Below are 13,752 nucleotides of genomic sequence, written 5' to 3'. Positions count from 1 at the left end.
CTCCATCTGCCACCTTCTTGCCCACTCATTTAATCTGTCTATATCTCTTTGCAGACTCTTTGTGTCCTCCTCACAGCTTACTTTCCCACCTAGCTTTGTATCGTCAGCAAACTTGGATACATTACACTCAGTGCCTTCATCTAAGTCATTAATATAGATTGTAAATAGCTGAGGCCCAAGCACTGATCCTTGCGGCACCCCACTAGTTACAGCCCGCCAAACTGAGAATGACCCATTTATCCCTACTCTCTGTTTTCTGTCCGTTAACCAATCCTCTATCCCTGCTAATATATTACCCCCAACCCCATGAGCCCTTATGGCCCTAACAGCCTTTTATGTGGCACCTTATCGAATGCCTTTTGAAAATCCAAATATACGACATCCACTGGCTCCCCTTTATCTACGCTGCAAATTACATCCTCAAAAAACTCTAATAAATTTGTTAAACACCATTTCCTTTTCATGAAGCCATGTTGACTCTGCCTAATCATATTATGATGTTCTAAGTGCCCTGTTACCATTTCCTTAATAATGGATTCTAGAAATTTCACCAAGGTGGAAATAAATAATTCTATCAAGGCTGGGAACGAATATTTAAGGATATTCAACATTTAGGGAGGACAGGCAAAAAGGAAAAGGAGGTGGGGTAGTGCTGTTAATAAAGGATGAGATCAGTACAATAGTGAGAAAGGATCTTGGCTCAGAAGATCAAGATGTAGAATCAGTTTGGGTGGAGCTAAGGGGCAGAAAACATTGGTGAAAGTTGTTTATAGGCCACCAAACAGTAGTGGTAATGTAGGGCACGGTATAAAGCAGGAAATTAGAAGTGCATGTAACAAGGGTAATACAGTAATCATGGGGGACTTTAATCTACATATAGATTGGGCAAACCAAATTAGCACTAATACTGCGGAGGACGAATTCCTGGAATGTATACAAGATGGTTTTCTAGATCAGTATGTTGAGGAACCAACTCGGGAACAGGCTATTTTAGATCTAGTATTGTGCAATGAGAAAGGGCTAATTAATAATCTTGTTGTAAAGGAGCCCTTAGGAAAGAGTGACCATAATATGATAGAATTCTTCATTAAGTTTGAAAGTGATGTAGTTCAATCCAAAACTAGAGTCTTAAATCTAAACAAAGGAAATTACGAAGGTATGAGGTGCAAGTTGGCTGTGGTTAATTGGGGAACGTAGACAGGCAGTGGTTAGCATTTAAAGAATTAATACATAATTTGCAACAAATATATATTCATTTAAGGCACAAAAAGTGGTCCAACCGTGGCTAACAAGAGAAATTAAAGATAGTATTAAATCAAAGGAAGAGGCATATAAAGTTACTAGAAAAAGTAGTAAGTCTGAGGATTGGGAGCATTTTAGAATTCAGCAAAAGAGGACCAAAAAATTGATAAAGAAAGGGTAAATAGAATATGAGAGTAAGCTAGTGAGAAACATAAAAACAGACTGTCAAAGCTTTTATAGGTATGTAAAAAGGAAAGGACTGGCGAAGGCAAATGTGGGTCCCTTACAGACAGAGACGGGAGGATTTATAATGGGGAATAAGGAAATAGCAGAGAAATTAAATGGAATTGGGGGTAATATACTTTGTGTCTGTCTTCACGGAAGAAGACACAAAAAACCTCCCAGAAATACCACAGAACCAAGGGTCTGGCGAGAATGAGGAACTGAAAGAAATTAGTATTAGTAAAAAATTAGTACTAGAAAAATTAATGGGACTGAAAGTCGATAAATCCCAAGGACCTGATGATCTACATCCCAGGGTTTTGAAAGAGGTGGCTATAGAGATAGTGGATGCATTGGTTGTCATCTTCCAAAATTCTATAGATTTTGGAATGGTTCCTGTAGATTGGAGGGTGGCAAATGTAACCCCACTATTTAAGAAAGGAGGGAGAGAAAACAGGGAACTACAGACTGGTTAGCCTAACATCAGTAGTAGGGAAAATGCTAGAATCTATTATAAAGGATGTGATAACAGGGCACTTAGAAAATAATAATAGGAAATAGGCAGAGTCAACATGGATTTATGAAAGGGAAATCATGTTTGACAAACCTACTGGAGTTCTTTGAGGATGTAACTAGTAGAATAGATAATGGGGAACCAGGAGGTTGGTGAACAAAGTTAGAGCACGTGGAATTGGGAGTAATATACTGGCACGGATTGAGAATTGGTTAACAGACAGAAAACAGAGAGTAGGAATAAATGGGTCTTTTTCAGTTTGGCAGACTGTGACTAGTGGGGTACCGCAGGGATCAGTGCTTGGGCCCCAGCTATTCACAATATATATCAATGATTTGGATGAGGGAACCAAATGTAAGATTTCCAAGTTTACTGATGACACAAAAGTAGGTGGGATCGTGAGTTGTGAGGAGGATGCAAAGAGGCTTCAAGGGGATAAAGACAGGTTAAGTGAGTGGGCAAGAACATGGCAGATGAAATATAATGTGGAAAAATGTGAAGTTATCCACTTTGGTAGGAAAAACAGAAATGCAGAGTATTTTTTAAATAGTGAGAGATTGGGAAATGTTGATGTTCAAAGGGACCTGGGTGTCCATGTACATGAGTCACTGAAAGCAAACGTGCAGGTGCAGCAAGCAATTAGGAAGGCAAATGGTATGTTGGCCTTCATTACAAGAGGATTTGAGTACAGGGGTAAAGATGTCTTACTGCAATCATATATGGCCTTGGTGAGACCACACCTGGAGTATTGTGTACAATTTTGGTCTCCTACCTAAGAAAGGATATACTTGCCATAGAGGGAGTGCAACGAAGGTTCACCAGACTGATTCCTGGGATGGCAGAATTGACGTATGAGGAGAGATTGAGTAGACTCGGCCTGTATTCTCTAGAGTTTAGAAGAATGAGAGGTGATCTCATTGAAACATACAAAATTCTTACAGGGCTCGACAGGGTAGATGCAGGGAGGATGTTTCCCCTGGCTGGGGAGTCTAGAACCAGGGGCCACAGTCTCAGAATAAAGGGTAGGCCATTTAGGACTGAGATGAGGAGAAATTTCTTCACTCAGAGGGTTGTGAATCTTTGGAATTCTCTACCACAGAGGGCTGTGGAGGCTCAGTCATTGAGTACATTTAAAACAGAGATTGATCGATTTCTAGTTATTAAAGGCATCAAGGGATATGGGGATGGTGCAGGAAAATGGAGTTGAGGTAGAAGATCAACCATGATCTTGTTGAATGGTGAGCAGGCTCAAGGGGCAGGGTGGCCGACTCCTGCTCCTATTTCTTATGTTCTTATCATGTATGAAATGCAACAAGAGCTGTATGGAAGGCCAAAAACTGATGGAGGTAAACAGATGGGAAAGGACATTAAACAGTTTGAATTACAACACTATCGCCAACTTGAGGTGAGGGCTGGTGCTTGGGGTGGGGGAGGTGTGGGTCGGAGCCTGGGGTGGGGGAGGTGTGGGCCGGTGCTTGGGGTGGGGGAGGTGTGGGCCGGAGCCTGGGGTGGGGGAGGTGAGGGCTGGTGCTTGGGGTGGGGGAGGTGTGGGCCGGAGCCTGGGGTGGGGAAGGTGAGGGCCGGTGCTTGGGGTGGGGAAGGTGAGGGCTGGTGCTTGGGGTGGGGGAGGTGTGGGCCGGAGCCTGGGGTGGGGAAGGTGAGGGCCGGTGCTTGGGGTGGGGAAGGTGAGGGCCGGTGCTTGGGGTGGGGAAGGTGAGGGCCGGTGCTTGGGGTGGGGGAGGTGAGGGCCAGAGCCTGGGGTGAGGGGCCCCACGGTCGGTGGGGTGGTCCGCACTCCTGGGGTCTACCTACCTTTCTCCGCCACATTCCTGGGCCACGGGAACCTTCTCCTCTTTGCCAGAATTCCCATGCTTCCCTCCCCCTCTGCTATTCTGCTGTAACTATTTACACCTCCCCTGGACCCATCTCTTGTTTCTTTACTTGTGCGATCACCACCCCCTTTTGCCTTGCACCATCATCCTAAATGGGTCGGCCATTTAGGACTGAGATGAGGAGGAATTTCTTCACTCAGAGGGTTGTGAATCTTTGGAATTCTCTATCCCAGAGGGCTGTAGATGCTGAGTCGTTGAATATATTCAAGGCTGAGATAGATAGATTTTTGGACTCGGGGAATCAAGGGACATGGGGATCGGGTGGGAAAGTGGAGTTGAGGTCAAAGATCAGCCATGATTTTATTGAATGGCGGAGCAGGCTCGAGGGGCCGGATGGCCTACTCCTGCTCCTATTTCTTATGTTCTTATCCCTTTTGTCATTGAATCACTCCTGCCCTCCACCCTATCACATTCCTTCCCCTTGTTCTTTTCTTCCCCCCCACTTTTTCCCAGGCTCTGCACTTACTTAAAAACAGTTAATCTCGAACGCATCTTCCAGGTCTGATGAAAGGTCATCGTTCTGAGACGTTAACTCTGTTTCTCTCTCCACAGATGCTGCCTGACCTGCTGAGCGTTTCCAGCATTTCCAGTTTTTATTTTTGAACCATCTGCCCTGTGAACAGTGGAGTTTGTGCGTAATACAGTTCGAGCTACTCTTCAGCAGCATTGTGGGATACGTGGGACTCAGGCCCACAGAATAAAGAGTGAAGAGGCTGGTAAAATGTTTCTTGGCTAATTTGATCCTGACGGTCAGATTAACTACCCCCCCCACCCACGTACTACATTAAGGATCAGGTTTTGCAGCTCCTGACAGCACACCTTGTGGATTGCTCCAAGTGAGGAGGACAAAACTCATTCTCTGCAGGGCCAGGCCCGCCTTGGGGATCAGCAACATCCAGTAAGATGTTGGAGAAGGCACAGAGTTAGAGGTAGCGGCAGACATCAAGATCTTTTCTATCCCAATTATTTTCCTCCCTAAGAGGGTAGAAAAGGTCTCGATGTCTCTGTGGCTCGTACTAACTCTGTTAGGATCCAGGTACCCCCCAGTTCCATTCTTAATATCAGTTGTAAAATCCTTAGAAGGGGCCTGGCCTCAGACTCGACCCACGTTGCTTTTGAGGTGCCGACCAAAAGAAAGAACTTGCGTTTACATTGCACCTTTCTTGACCTCAGGATGTCCCAAAGCGCTTTACAGCCAATGAAATACTTTTGAAGTGTATTCACTGTTGTTATGCAGCAAACGCTGCATCGAATTTCTGCACAGCAAGAGCCCACAAACAGCAATGAGATAAATGACCAGATAATGGGCGCTAAATTGGGCTGTGTAGCGCCCGTTGTTTCGGCGCTGCACGGCTCCTCCGACATCCAAGATGGCGTCTTGGATGCGCACTGCTGCATAAGGGAGCTCACAGCATGGGCTAACCCCGAACGCTGGAAGCATGTAAAGTAGGGAGAAAATGGCTGCAATCAGTCTGCAATGCTGATTTAAAGCGATACACACAATCTTGGACCTTAACTCTCAACTCAACGCACAAGTCTTATCCCTGACCATCTAAACGTTTCTTACAGTGCCTGAAGGACCCCCCACCGGCGCTATTTAAAGGGTCATGCAGGTGTTGCAGGTTAGTTGCTGGATTATTGCTTCTGGCTGCTGGACGAGTAGGAAGTGTTTTTTGAAGCTCCCTGTTCTCATTCAGAGTTCCTACACCAGTTTTGCGAGTGCTTTGGCAGGTACTGCCTTACGGGCTGGGAAACTACAATCCTGGTGGAACAACATTCCTGCCAACCATGGGCAGTCCGCTAGGGCTCCCGCTGGGCATTGAGCATGACTGGGAGCGTGCAGAGGGGCCACGCCTAGCGGGTCAAGCTGCGAGGAGCCGGAGGACGAGGAGGGCAGGGCACTGAGCAGGAGTCCACGCACACCTGCACAGAAGGCCTATAATGAGAGCCATGCTGCCACACACATCGTGGAGCACACCATCGGCCTCCTCAAACAACACTTCTGCTGCCTAGACCGGTCTGGAGGAGCCCTGCAGTACTCCCCTGAGTGGGTGGGCAGATTTTTGGTAGTCTGCTGCATGCTGCACAACCTCGCCATCATGAGGGACCAGCCTTTGCCACCAATGACTGCAGGAGACCCTGAGCCAGAGGTGGAGGAGGAAGAGGAGGAAGAGGCGGAGGTGCAGGAGGAGGAAGAGGCTGAGGAGGAGGAGGAGGAGGAGGGGGTGGAGCCAGAAGAGGAGGTAGAGGAGGACGCAAGGGTGCAGCAGGAACCACACGCCTTGTCTGCAAGGGCTCTGATTGCTCGCCTGATCTGTGCCCAGTATCAATAATTGGAACTACATCCCCCAACTCACCAACAGTCCTACATTCCCCACCTCTCTCCTCCCACAAGACAATCAAATCGCCCTCCATCACATTACACATTGGTGTCCCTCTCAGCTCTTTGCATGAATAAAAACCACCACCAAATGCAAAATCAAACTCTCATTTATGGATGAATAAATGAAAATATGCAAACATAACAGAACTATTCACCCTTGTGCATTCCCTTAGTGCCTGTTGTCCGTGTGCCTTTACCTATCCTAGTGCTCCTCCGAGGTGCTTCCCCAGTGGCTGGAGCATGGACGGTGGAAGGCTGCTGGCCTTCAATGGAGGAGCGTGCAGATGGCCTTGGAGGATGACCTTGAGCAGCTCTGGGCCGGAAGGGCCCGGCTTCAGACTGCACCATCTCAGCATGGGCTGCAGCAGGCTGGCCGACAGGCAACAACAGGGGCACTGGCGGGGTGGCAGGGGTGGGAGCAGGAATGCTGTCATCCTGAGAGAGGACAGCAGGTCCGACTGCCTTGGCGCCACAGCCACTCTCCCGCGGCACCTCAGCACTCCTGGTGATCGGCTGGAGAACGGATTGCTGGAGTCCTGTGATGCCCTGGAAGCCCCGTTCCACAGTGGTCCCCAGAGCCATGACAGCAGCAATCTGAGCTTCCAATGCAGCAGTCTGAGCTTCCAATGCAGCAGTCAGACCTTGGATGGCAGATGTTTGTGCTGCAATGGAAGCTGTGACATCAGTCATCAGACGCTGCATCATGGTGGGTTCCACAGGTGCGCTGATGGAGGTGACCACTCGTTCCATGTTGGAAAGGATGGGCTCCAAGCTCTGGGCAAAGCCCTATGCCAAGTTGGAGCTGGACTCCTCCATGCCCCTTCTCATTGTGCGCAGGCTTTCTGGCAGGTTTTCCAGTGCCCCAAGCATTTGTTGGTGTACACCCATCAGCCGCCCTCTGTAGCCTGGCCCATCGAAATCCTCATCTGACTCCTCTGCAGCAGAACTAGTGAGTGACCTCGCCCTCTGGCGAGCTGGCACCTGTGGTATACGTTCCCTCCACCCTGGCTCCTGCGCACATGTGCAGATTCCTCCTCTAACCTAACCTCTAAAGGACGCGCAGTGTCGGTCTCTGAGCCGGTGGAAGCAAGTGTCAGATTGAGTGACAGTGTGGCTTCAGTGTCCTCCTCCTCCTCCTCCTCCTCCTCCTCGGGTGCCACCACGTGTTCTTGGGTATCTGCAATGAAAAAGGGAAACAGGTTGAGTTGTGGAGTGGAGAGAGGAGCAAGTAAGAGGTGTGTGCTGACAGCATGTGCAGCACATGAGTCAGAAAAGATTATGGGAGGAGGGAGATGTGGAAAAGGAGAAGGATCATTAGATATGCAGAGACCCCCCCTTGACCGGGACCTCCAGCGCGGCACATTGTAACGGCTGCAGTGACGGCCCGTCCAATGATCCTCTAGGGGGGGTGAGGACGTGTAGACGTGCCCGTCCAGCCTCAGGTCCCTCTTGCTGCCGGGTGTTATACGCCACCTTCTCCTGCAAGACAGAGGACAGTGTGTCAGTGAGTGCCCTGGGGGTGATGTGCCTGTCATGGTCGAATAGCTGCCAGTTTGTGTGACTTGAGTGGTGGTTGTGTGGCCTGCAAGTGTGGTATTATGTGCATGTGAGATGCAGCATTGCGTATGGGTTGCAGTGTTTGTTGGTGGGTGGGTGGGTGATGGGAGGTGTCGTGCATGGAGTATTGGTGCAGTTGGTAGGATGTGCCACTTGACACTTGCATTCACTCACCGTGACCACTCATTAAATTTCTTGCGGCACTGCACCCACGTGCAGCCTAGACGGTCTCCAGCCACCCTGCGAGTACAATGCTGCCCTCCTCTGGTCCACGCCTTCCCCCAGGGCCTTCAGAGCATCATCCGAGAATCTTGGTGCCCGCTCTCTTGCTGGTGCAGCTACTCGTGATGCCATTCTCCCTTCTCCTCCTTGGCTGTGTATCTGCCATTAGAAATGTGCCTGCACCTTTAAGTAGTGCAGGCAGCTGATGACGTGCGCTGGCCACGCCCCATTTCCAACTTCCTCATTCTCTGTGCAGCCTCTCAGCAGCGAGGGCTGCGCTTGCTGCACGGAGATTTCAGGGTAAGTAGCAGACAGCACGAATTTCACGTGCTGCCTGCGGAGGGTCCATTCGGCGCGGGGTGGTAGCGCATCGCTCAGAACGGACCCTTATCCAATTTTTCCCCCAATATGTTTTTGGGTGTTAGTTGAGGGTTAAATATTGGCCAGGACACCAGGAGAACCTCCCTGGTCTTCTTTGAAAAGTGTCATCGAGTTACATGGAAACTACAGCACAGAAACCGGCCATTTGGTCCAACTGGTCTATGCCAGCGTTTATGCTCCACACGAGCCTCCTCCCACCTCTTCATCTAACCCTATCAGCATATCCTTCTATTTTTTCTCCCTCGTGTGTTTATCTAGCTTCCCCTTCAATGCATCTATGTTCGTCGCCTCAACTACTCCTTGTGGTAGCGAGTTCCACATTCTCACCACTCTCTGGGTAAAGAAGTTTCTCCTGAATTCCCTATTGGATTTATTAGTGACTATTTTAGTGCCATACAATCTTTTATGTCCACCTGAGAGGGCAGATGGGGCCTTAGTTAATTGTCTTTTCCACAAGATGGCACCTCCGACAGTGCATCACTCCCTCAGTACTGCACTGGATTGTCGGCCAGAATTATGTGCTCAAAACTCTGGAATGGGGCTTGAACACGCAAACTTCTGACTCAGAGGCGAGTGCGCTACCCACTGACATTCATACTAGGAGACCCCTGACAGCCGTGCAGGGATAACAAGCCCCGACTTCCAATGTTCCCTTGCCGACTGTGGCAGATCCCCACACTTCCTCCTAACTGTCTATCTGAGGTCTAGAACCCAACAGCCATGGATTGATGGGTACAAGCTAACGTATTACCCCATTCCACAGCCAGGTGTTTAAAGGAGTGATTCTGCGATCCTGTCACCCACAGGTTGAAGTGGTGTATCTACAATACTTTGGCCCCAAGTCTAACCCGGATTCAAGCATGGTTTCCCCAATGGAAGTGCTAAATTAGCCCTTTATATATGTTACAAAACAAAGGGTGACGTTAATACATTGTGGGAGTGAAGACGGCCTTTGGAGATAGTGCAAAACAGGCGATAGCAAAATGGCAACCTGGTGAAGTCAACGGAACGAAACAGGCGAGGTGGGACACGGGCGAGGTGGGACACGGGCGAGGTGGGACACGGGCGAGGTGGGAAAGGAGCGCGGTGGGAAAGGAGCGCGGTGGGACACGGGCGAGGTGGGAAACGGGCGCGGTGTGAAACGGGCGCGGTGTGAAACGGGCGCGGTGGGAAACGGGCGCGGTGGGAAATGGGCGCGGTGGGAAACGGGCAGCCAACTGGCTACTGCCCATGACCGATTTCCCCTCCCCTTGTCTCTGCTGCCATTCATTAGTGATGTCCAGTTTGAGTTTAATCCTCACTGGACATTACACACAGACTAAGCTTCCCATCCTCCCCATCTACGTCGTTTGATCACTACTTACTGACGTTGCTTTGCTGAGTTTTTTGATTCCTTCTCTACTCCTATGTCTCAATTTTGTGAGCATTTTGCCTGATGCTGATGAAAATGCCATATCAGTCTGTAGCTGACCCTAAAATATTGCACAAATATGGAATTCATTGGGCCTAAAGTACTGAAATACACTCCTCATAATCATCTCTATATGGATATAGCCTAATCTTTTATAGTACTTTAGCATTGGCATTCAGTAAAAATACAAAAATAACTCCAAGCAGTAACAGGACTGCGTCGTTTTAAGATGGCCCAGAATGGCTGATGTTGTCTAGCACTGCGAAACCAGCCACGAGGTAACGTGGGGTATCGGGGACAATTGTACCACCGTTATTATCCCCCCAGCTAACAGTGAGCACAGACCAGAGACTGCACCAAGGACTGTCCTGGTCGGTATAACTCAGTGCCACACCAGGCTGGTATCCACTGTGCTACTAGTAATGATCAGACATTCACTAGCTGTTTTGAGCAATCAGTACACCTTCCTAGACTTACCATAATCACTAGCACATCATAATCACTAGACCAGTGCTGTCCAATACATTAGCCACCAGCCTCATATGGCTAATTGCATTTGATTAGGAAATAGATAATGAGGAATAGTTGCGGTCATTGGGTCTGTGATCTCAATCCTTATATTCACACGGTGTATACACACGAACTTTAACCTATTTGTGTGTTTGTTGGTAAAATGGTAAGACAGAAAGCAGAGTGTGGGAGTGTTCTTTTGATCATTGTGAGTGCTTTACATCCTTGGACACTGAATGGTGGGAGATGTTTGTTCAGTAAATATACACGAGTGAAGTACATTTACCTGTAGTGTGTGAGTGTGTGTCAGGGGTTTTCTACTAATATTAGTGAATGTGGTTAAAACAGTGTCACCGTAACCTCACCTGTGGATAGTCAGTGATTTCTATTGGACGCTGACCTAAGGTCGTCTGATCGCTGGAGAGATCGTCAATGTATAAATGATAGCTTTCGAGAGATAATTATCTGCAGGCTTAGTATTAATCCTCAGCAACTACTTGTGGACTGAAACAAGTTGCTTGGACTCTGGGGATTGATTTCAGCTGTGTTGCTGACTCTGTCCGTTGTGAAGTAATTATCTCTTCAGCTGCCATCAGCCTCTCATTCCACAACATGCACAGTCTACTGCTGATCATTCACAGCTGGCTGGGGGGTGGGGTTATTGCACTAATGGTGTGGGTTTTTTCATTTTTTCTTCAACACTTGTTCATTAGTTATAAAAAATACTGGGGATGAGGGGAAAGCGGCTGTTCGACCGGGTGGGGTGGTTGGAGATGGAGGTCATGTGATGAAATCTCCAGACCCGGCATCAATTAACAGGGCTTTTTCATTTGTCTGACAGGACACTGTGTGGGGGGGGGTCTTTCTTCCCAGTAAAACAGCGCACACTTACTATTTCTTTTAGGGCATGCAACCACATCCGTCTGCAGGCAAAGGAAACTCAGACAGGGGTACATGGGCTATACTGTAACAGCACAGGTTATAATCAGCACTTACTATTTCGTCCGGCATGGGAGGAACTATGTTTGGCAAGGGGGAGAGAGGAAAGCGAATGAACTCGTACTGCCATCTGTAGGTGAAATTGATTGCGAACTGCCCAATAATCCGTACAGTGATGTATTCATTAATCTGCAGGCATAGAACAGAAGTCACACATTCCCATAGACTCTGATATCACAGTAACGACGGTTCAGTTAAATTATCACAGGTTGTATAAACTAGGCTTGTATTACCCCGAGTGTAGAAGGTTGAGGGGTGATCTAATCGAGGTGTTTAAAATGTTAAAGGGATTCGATAGGGTAGATAGAGAGAAACTATTTCCTCTGGTGGGGGAGGCCAGAACAAGGGGGCATAACCTTAAAATTACAGCTAGGTTATTCAGGAGTGAAATCAGGAAGCACTTTTTCACACAAAGGGTAGCGGATATCTGGAACTCTCCCCCCCAAAAGGCTATGGATGCTGGGAACTTTCAGGACTGAGATCAATAGATTTTTGTTGGGTGAGGGTATCCAGGGATATGGAGCAAAGGAGGGGAAATGGAGTTGAGCCATGATCTAATTGAATAGGGGAACAGGCTCGAGGGGCTGAATGGCCTACTCCTTTTCCTATGAGACAGGCTCAAGGGGCTGAATGGCCTAGTCCTGTTCCTATGAGACAAGCTCAAGGGGCTGAGAGGCCTACTCCTGTTGCTATGAGACAAGCTCGAGGGGGTAAATGGCCTACTCCTATTCCTATGAGACAGGCTCAGGGGCTGATTGGCCTTTCTTGTTCCTGTGATACAGGCTCGAGGGGCTGAATGGCCTTCTCCCGTTCCTATGAGACAGGCTCGAGGGGCTGAATGGCCTTCTCCCGTTCCTATGAGACAGGCTCGAGGGGCTGAATGGCCTAGTCCTGTTCCTATGAGACAGGCTCAAGGGGCTGAATGGCCTACTCCCGTTCCTATGAGACAGGGTCAAGGGGCTGAATGGTCTCCTCCTGTTGCTAATGTTCCTGTCGGGTGGGAGTGCAGAGGCTGAGGCGGGCGGGAAACCCCCATTATGTTGCTGGCGGGAAAAGTGGGCAATTTTAACTGCCTGGGGGGGGAAGGATCCTGATGGGATCGGATCAGCTCCCCCATCCACCCACCCCCTGCCCCACCCTCCATCTCCCACCTACCCACCCCACCCCATCCCCCACCCATCCATCCACCACCCTCACCCCACCCCAACCCCCAATCTTACCCAGCCCCCACCCCCTGTCCCCCACCCACCCATCCCCAACCCCCCACCCCTGTCCTCCACCCATCCCCCACCTACCAGCCAGACAGTCTCCTCGGAGAGGCAGATTGCTCAATAGCACTGACCTGCTTTCAAATCCATTTTGAGGTTTTTAATTTTGTCATTTAATAGCTCTGATTGAGATTCTGAAGGGGACGTACCTCGATCCAAATCGGCTCAGGAAGCTTTCCCCTTTTCGGCCAATTCCAAAACTTTGTTACAGTTTCATAATCATCAATCATTAGCCCGCCCTCCTCGTGGAACAGCAGGACCATTGCACGTCTGGTAACAGATCGATCAATTAGAGACAATTACTCTTTAAACTTAGAATCATAGAATTATACAGCACAGAAGGGGGCCATTCGGCCCATCGTGCCTGTGCCGGCTCTTTGAAAGAGCTATCCAATTAGTCCCACTCCCTTGCTCTTTCCCCATAGCCCTGCAAATTTTCCCCTTCAAGTATTTATCCAATTCCCTTTTTAAAGTTATTATTGAATCTGCTTCCACTGCCCTTTCAGGCAGTGTGTTCCAGATCATAACAACTTGTATTATTAAAATGTATGTGTTGGGGACGTGTTAAAACCTGTTACCGTAATGGCAGTAGATGGTACTGCCCGTGACTGGTCACCACGGGGTGCTGGGGGGCGGTTAGGTAACCCAGCTCCCCCCAGAAAGGGCCAATGGCTTAGGTTGGACGAGCACCTGGGGAAGGGAGATGGGACCTCGATGGTGGAGGAGAATGGGACCTTCAATGGAGGAGGGCAGCGGATCCCTCGAGGAAAGAGGGGAGCAGGACCCCCAAGGTAGGAGGGGAGCAGCACCCTCGAAGGAGATGGGGAGCGGGACACCCAAAGGAGGAGGGGAGCGGGACACCCGAGGGAGGAGGGGGGCGGTACCCTCGATGGAGGTGAGGGGCAGGACCCTCGATGGAGGAAATGTCGTCAAAAGGCGGATGAGCTAATCCTTGAATTAGCCGATGGTGTCCAGAACCTGCAAGTGACAGAGCCGCAGAACAGAACAAGTCAATGAAAGAGCAACCGTGGGCCGTCTCAAACACAATGCCAGGGGCCAGGCCACTGCCTTAATGTGGAGGACAGTCACAGGAGATCGTGATGGTGATGATGGCGATGATGGTGGTGATGGTGCTGATGATGATGATGATG

At 49.1% G+C, this 13,752-nt stretch overlaps 2 protein-coding genes across 2 annotated transcripts in view; both read right to left on the bottom strand.

The window, feature by feature from the left end:
• The window catches only part of LOC137341905 (uncharacterized protein C3orf20-like), an 88,792-nt gene that overhangs the window by 48,022 nt on the left and 27,018 nt on the right, over nt 1-13,752 (bottom strand). The window contains exons 8-9 of the mRNA XM_068005411.1: nt 12,751-12,871; nt 11,331-11,462 (exon numbers count right to left, since the gene is read on the bottom strand). Of these exons, the coding sequence (XP_067861512.1) occupies nt 11,331-11,462; nt 12,751-12,871 (253 nt within the window). The remainder of the gene's footprint in view (nt 1-11,330; nt 11,463-12,750; nt 12,872-13,752) is intronic.
• LOC137341807 (uncharacterized) overlaps nt 13,559-13,752 on the bottom strand; it is a 2,338-nt gene continuing 2,144 nt past the window's right edge. Inside the window, exon 4 of the mRNA XM_068005310.1 lies at nt 13,559-13,579. Within this exon, the coding sequence (XP_067861411.1) occupies nt 13,559-13,579 (21 nt within the window). The remainder of the gene's footprint in view (nt 13,580-13,752) is intronic.

Source organism: Heptranchias perlo, chromosome 24 (genome assembly GCF_035084215.1).
Source record: "Heptranchias perlo isolate sHepPer1 chromosome 24, sHepPer1.hap1, whole genome shotgun sequence".
In the NCBI taxonomy this organism is placed as follows: domain Eukaryota; kingdom Metazoa; phylum Chordata; class Chondrichthyes; order Hexanchiformes; family Hexanchidae; genus Heptranchias; species Heptranchias perlo.
This window is presented reverse-complemented; position numbering and strand designations above follow the sequence as displayed.